Genomic DNA, 6,285 nt, shown 5'->3' with positions numbered 1-6,285 from the left:
AGATGTAGTCTGGAAGAAAAAGAAAAAAAAAAAAAAGGCACGTCTGACAGGACATTACTGATTGCAGCTTCCTGTCTGTTTAAAGAATAAATGTTTTGCATTTTATGCTGCAATTATCTAATTTTTATTTACAGTAATACAGTTAGCTGTTGTAAAAGCATACACAGAGTCCAGAAAGTGAGTGTTGCAACAGTGCCTTTAAAAAATATATACATCTCAAACCATTGTGAATTAGAAGGCATAGTATAGTTTTCTTATAATTCCTGTGAAGGGTGTAGTCCAAAAGCAGTGCTTAATACGACAAAATAGAGTAACTTGAAACAAGTGGTCTGATGAGCAAAGATTTCCCTATTTCACTTCCTTCTTTCACAAGTACTTAGCAACGTAGGATGTCTTTGGAGCTGTTTGAAACATGCTTATTTGGAAGTATTCATTGAAAGGATATAAAAAGTACCTGGGAAACAGGAATAAACCTACTGGATAAGAAGGGCGATCACAACACTCTGTTTTGTATTTCTGCTTCCAGAGATGGCCAAAACCAAGTGTCTTGGGGGAAATGTAGGAAACACTAGGAAGGACAAGTTGGTGTGAATCGAGTAGTTGTTTAAATAAGATAGGACCTCAAGCACACGAGTATCCCCATTCTTCGTTTTCTTATGTCTTCAAATGCTCTGCAGGAYTGAGCTTCGGCAGAGGCCCAGTCATATTTGACCATCAGTCTTACTAATTGTGGAAACTTTTAATGTCTTTACAACTACCAATAGCAGAAAAATCACGGTATCATTTTTGATAGTGCCCAAATGATATCTGCTTGTAAAATCAGAGAGCGATGCCACGTGTCACTTGGCTTTGTGGGTCCCAGAATTCTTTCACTTATTCTTGTGTACTGATTTCTTAAAAATCTAAAGCATATCTTGGTCAACCTTGTTTAGAGAGCATTTTCACACCTCTAATGCTGTTTTGTTTTTGCAGCAATTACCACTGCATTAGTTTCATTTTTAAGGATTTTCTCTGTAAATATATAGGTTAGCAAAGTGGCAAACAAAATCACTGCACTGAAAAGAAAACCCAAATCCTATTGACTTATAATACAAATCTGATCTAACCTGGTTAAAGCTCCATGTATAATATTTACTGTTAAAATACTGAAAACACATCAATTTGCTGATCAATGTTAATCCATTGTATATTTGATTAGCTTTTCAGTATGAGTATCATATAAACCAGCAAATTAATTGAAAGACATACTTCTAAAATATCCAAACTCGAGTACCTTACGTATTGACATCAAATAGTTAAGACTAGCATGAGAAGACAAGACCAAGATGTTGGCGTTCAGAGTTCAGATAAACACAAAGAAAAAATACCATAAATATTAGAGGCYCTTTGGGAAGTACAAAGTTTTCCCTTATCCCTCTAAAGATTCTGTATCACAGGCCTTGATGATTTAACATTATCTACCCAGGAACAAAATGAGGCTAATATAGAGTGTGACCAACACTTGAGTTTAACTGAGTGAAAGATCTTCTGTAAGGTACAGTCATGAGATGCTTCCAGAGAGCCAGTATTGTTTTTTCACCTCCTAATAATTCACTTAAAAAATCAGTTTATAGGCCYGCTAGCATAGTGTACAGAGAAAGCCCTCAGTCTTTGGGAGTTTTGGGCCTTTCAGTAAAAAGCTCTGCTTTTACGTTCATGAAAGAAAAAGAATACTTCTTGCCTCGCAGAATCCTACATTTGCATATCCAGTTAGCTCTTCATTTATGTACAAATACCCATACAAAATATAGATAAGGCTTGGTAGACATCTGTGCCAGGTGCTTCTGTGGCTGCCTTAGAGGCAATATCCAGAGAACAGATTTCCAGGCATCCTTCATGGAACTGATTTTAAAAAAGTTAATTCCACTATTTTTTTAGAGGCAGTTTACAGTGCAGCAGAGACCTCTTGCTCTCCCGTAGACTGTGTGTAGGTGGAGCTCGCCCGTTCAGCTGGGTCAACATAGAAAACTGGGCAATATTTACAGAGGTGGGATGCAACGTGCTTTCGGAAAAAGCACTGGAGATACTTTCTGAACTTTTCTCCAGCAAAGGCGTAGATCACYGGGTTGATACAACAGTGGATCATTGAAATGGTTTCTGTCACTTGGATTGCTTTCTCCAGCTGACCGCTGATTTCGCAAGTGTTGAGGGATAATGATACTTGAAAATCACGCAGGAGAATAGTGATGTTGTATGGTGCCCAGAACAAAAAGTAGACGATCATGATGATAAAAATAAGCCTGACTGCTTTGTGCTTTTTCTCATTCCTACATTGCAGTAATGTCTTTATAATTTGTGCGTAGCTGCAGATCATAATGAGCATGGGGAGAATAAGTCCCAGGATGTTCATCTTTAAAGTCAAGAACTGCTTCCATGCATTTCTCTGGTCTGATGGATAATGGGGGCTGCAAGTATAGCGYGAATTTTCCTTTTGACTTTTGTGAAAGAAGACTCCGGGGAGGGAGAATAACAGAGCAACAACCCAAGTGACAGTGCTGGCCAGGATGCCGTAGGTGACTGTTCTGGCTTTCAAAGCAAACACCGCGTGCACTATGGCCAGGTACCTGTCTATGGTGAGGAGGATGATGAAAAAGATGCCRCTGTAGAAGCCGAGCAGGTAGGCACCTGAGAGAATCTTGCAGAGCGCATCGCCAAAAATCCACTCCCGGGCAGCATAGTAAGCCCAAAACGGGAGGGAAAATATGAAGAGCAGATCAGAAATTGCCAAATTGAGCAGGTAGATGTCAGTCATACTCTTGAGCCGCTTGTATTTCACCAGAATAAGGACAACGAGCATGTTGCCCAGGAGGCCAAATATCACCACCAGAGAGTAAAGTGGTGGCAGAAATTTTGCTGCAAAGTTCCTTTCCTCGATTCTTGTGCATGGGATGGCCTCACCATAGTCAAATTCAGTTGTCAGTAGTAAATTCTCYACGTCAGCAGTGTAGTTTTCCACCATGTGTTCATCTAGAAAGGAAGAAAAGGGTGTTCAATGGCGGGGYACTCCATAGCGTTGCTTTGCATGGAATGAAAGCCATTGCTGCCCTCCCCCGGGTTATTTCTGGCTCCTCAAYATATGAGAGCCTTCTGAGAGCCTTAGTGTCAGTGGGAATGAGGTTGCTGGTGGTGTGGAAGAGATGGTGCTGGAGCAGCTCCAAGGATACTCACCGAGTGACTCTGCCATCCCGGTAGCGTGGCGCAGGCGAGTGGGCAGTGCTGTTCTGGGATAAAACAGCAGGTGTTCGGGTCAGGTGCGGGCCATGAAAACCTGCTGCTCTTGGGTCTCTGTGGAACGAAATCAGGTCACAGTCATGTCCTCTGGGGAAGACACGGGGTGTGTTAAGCCCATGTCCTGCAGGGAAATGCACCTTGGAAAGAGCAGATAGGCAAATAGCTTCTGAAGTGGCGTAAAGCGTTTCTATTTCTGTCAGCGCAGACTCTAAGACTTCTGCCAAATATATGAAAAAGAGGTAGTGCATTTTTAGCACATCCAGTGTTTTGTTAGAGCATACTGCTCAGGATTTTACTAGAAACTACTCTTCTGATGAATGATTTGTCCAAATCTGAATTTTATTTTCTTTCTAAAGGCATGGTGGTTTGGGTTTTGGCTGATATCAAACGTGATATTTTTTCTGACAATTGCAACAGTTCCTGCTATGTAAACGTATACTATTCAAAACACTAGTGCCTCTTCTGTAGTTTGTGTCAAGGTAGACACAAACATGAGATCTTGGAGTAGGGATTGGCTTTTGGYAGATCTGTATCCACTTGCTTACGACCTTAAAAATTAGTCATTCCTAACCTGCCAGTTCCTATGGAGTTTCTCATGCAACACAGTGCAGGTAGGAAGCTGCACAAAAAGCAAAAGGCCTTACTGAAAAGAGATCTGCACCTCATAAACACAAAAGAGCTTTTGCAAACCTTTCCCCCGCCTYTTCCCTATTTTCTTGCAGGATCTGACCATTTCTTCTGTTCCAAATATCTYAAGAAGGAGAACTTTCAGGGTTCTGGCACAGCCTTGACACACTGAAGAAGTTTTCTTCTGGAGATCAAAGAGKAGGGGGAAATTGGCAAATTTTGACAGGTCCAATCTCAGCTATGTCTGCATACACTTTCTTGGGGAAAATAGAAGTGCTCTGAGACTCCTCAAAGAGGCTTTCAGGAAATGCTGACTACCTCTGTGAAACCGTTTTTTTCCATATCTGCACCAACTACATAGTCATTGCAATACTGAGATCATGGCTTGATTGGTAAAGGAAGTGGCTGTGCCTCAGGTGTACTGACAGTAAATAAGCTAATTGAAAAGTTATCTCGGGGTTATCGATTTTTGGTGCTCTCAGCAATTCTTTCAGAAAAAAAAAAAAAAAGTACCTTGATAAAAGAAACACGGGTTCAAAACATTGACTTATTCAAGACTTGGGCCCTGCAGGAGTATTTAAAATTCCCTTCAGCTAGATTTAGATTGCATGCCCCAACATTGCCAGGTGTTGGTGACTGCCTATAGCCAAGGCTCCCTATTTGGGATGTATCAGCCATCCAGCTGCACCACACACTGGGATTTCAGGATGAGAAATTGTCTGCAGCCCCAGCGTGTCCTGAGATCACGACCCATTTGACCCTCCTTCCTTGCCTGGCTGTCAATTCAGGAGAACGTCTGCGGGTTGCTGAAAGCCAAGGGATTGTGCAGCTCAGCAGCAACAGCAGCAAGTGCCTTGAAAGAGACACTCTGCCTGGCTGGAGGGGCTCAGAGCCACAGCCCGGGTGCCCAGTTGCAGCCACAAAGCAGGCAGGAGGCCATCGACCGCAACGGGCGGGTGGCAGCACATCCTGCACCCTGCCGTGGTTATGCAGGGCTTGCCCATCTTGATAACCCTSTGACTCGGCCCTTTTCTGCCTGCATGGTGCTCACACATAAACCCRTAAAGCTGCACGGATATTACTGTGACCGTTTCTTTTATGACAGCCCCTTCCTCCTGCTAACGGCCCTCTTATTGCCCTCCTTCCTCCTTTTCCTTTCCTCTGCAAAAAAATAGAATAACTCCCAGATCTTTCCTGAATCTCGTTTTCTTACTTTCAGCTATTTTTGTGTGCTTAAATAGTTGTCCACCCTCTGAGTGGTTCCTCTCTAGCTGAGCCTCATTCCYCTAGCGTAGTCTTTGCTCCAGAAGTCACTGTCTGCAAAAATACTTCCTACCCGGAGTTGTGTACAGTATTCAGCATATAGCCAGAAATTGGAAATTTGGAAAACAGATAAGGGAATTGCCCAGTGCTTTATCCCATAGTCCCAGTGTTTTAGGGAACGGCTTTGGCACACCAACAAACCTGCAGTTGTCTTGTTAACTAGACCCCTGGCTGGGCTTACGTTTGCTGGTCATTAGGAGAAAACCAAAGATAATCCTAAAATATCTCTGAAGGAAGAATATTTTAAAAGAGCTCTATATCATTGTGAGAACAGCTTAGATATAGTCAGTTGTTTCAGAAATCTGCAATTTTCTACGCCAGTTTGCTAGCTGAAACTGGCAGTCATTCGGTTTTCAAGTCAAAACGCTCTCCCTGGGCAAGTTGAGCAAACTCACATGTCACTGATTCATGCTGAGTTTCAGATCAAAACTCTCTGTCTTCAAAAAGATTTTATTAAAATGTCAGTCGTAGTTCATTTGCACAGTAAAGTAGTAAAAATTAAAAATGTGCAGTAAGCAGAAGTAAAAATGCTATGCTGTGTAGCATGTAAACAGGTGCTATGAGAAAGGCTGTTTAAATTGCATCAGATTTTCTGTGGTCATCCTGCGAGAGGTGCATCGTCTCTTTGTTCAGATCAACTGTTTTGCCTTTGCAGAAATGATTTGAAATTACAAATTTCCATCATGTTTTATCATGTTCAGGGAAAAAGAAGCTTATATGTTCATCAAACAGACWTATTTTTCATTACATTCCTACCCCAATCACCCTCTGTAAGTTTGTTTCCCTACTCAAATCTTCTGGTGGTTCTGTCCTTTAAAAGTAGTTCATTAAATTTAACATATCCTATGYATTTCTCTAGGGCACTTTTTCAAGATCAGTGCATTGGCAAGATTCCACAAGTATTTTTCACATCTGGAATTAGGCTACTTAAACAACTATTAAATCCACAAATACCAAAAAGAGGGAAGAAAAAAGTAAAGGTGACTTACCATATATCTTACGATGCAAGTGCTATCTGAGATTATCACATCACGAATAATGCTACATGAATTTGGCACCACTAGA

At 41.6% G+C, this 6,285-nt stretch overlaps 1 protein-coding gene across 1 annotated transcript; it reads right to left on the bottom strand.

The window, feature by feature from the left end:
• Nucleotides 1–1,312: 1,312 nt before the first annotated feature.
• Nucleotides 1,313–3,255, bottom strand: LOC112943625 (C-C chemokine receptor type 5-like). Its single transcript, XM_026034842.1, has 2 exons — nt 3,208–3,255; nt 1,313–3,006 (listed from the first exon to the last, which is right to left on the bottom strand). Exons 1-2 carry the CDS (start codon nt 3,221–3,223, stop codon nt 1,925–1,927), a joined length of 1,098 nt encoding a protein of 365 aa, XP_025890627.1. The 5' UTR covers nt 3,224–3,255; the 3' UTR covers nt 1,313–1,924.
• Nucleotides 3,256–6,285: the final 3,030 nt, after the last annotated feature.

This window comes from Nothoprocta perdicaria, unplaced genomic scaffold (genome assembly GCF_003342845.1).
Source record: "Nothoprocta perdicaria isolate Ctin4 unplaced genomic scaffold, notPer1 scaffold_150, whole genome shotgun sequence".
Classification (NCBI taxonomy): Eukaryota; Metazoa; Chordata; class Aves; order Tinamiformes; family Tinamidae; genus Nothoprocta; species Nothoprocta perdicaria.
Note: the sequence above shows the minus strand (reverse complement) of the source record. Positions and strands in the feature narration are given on the sequence as shown.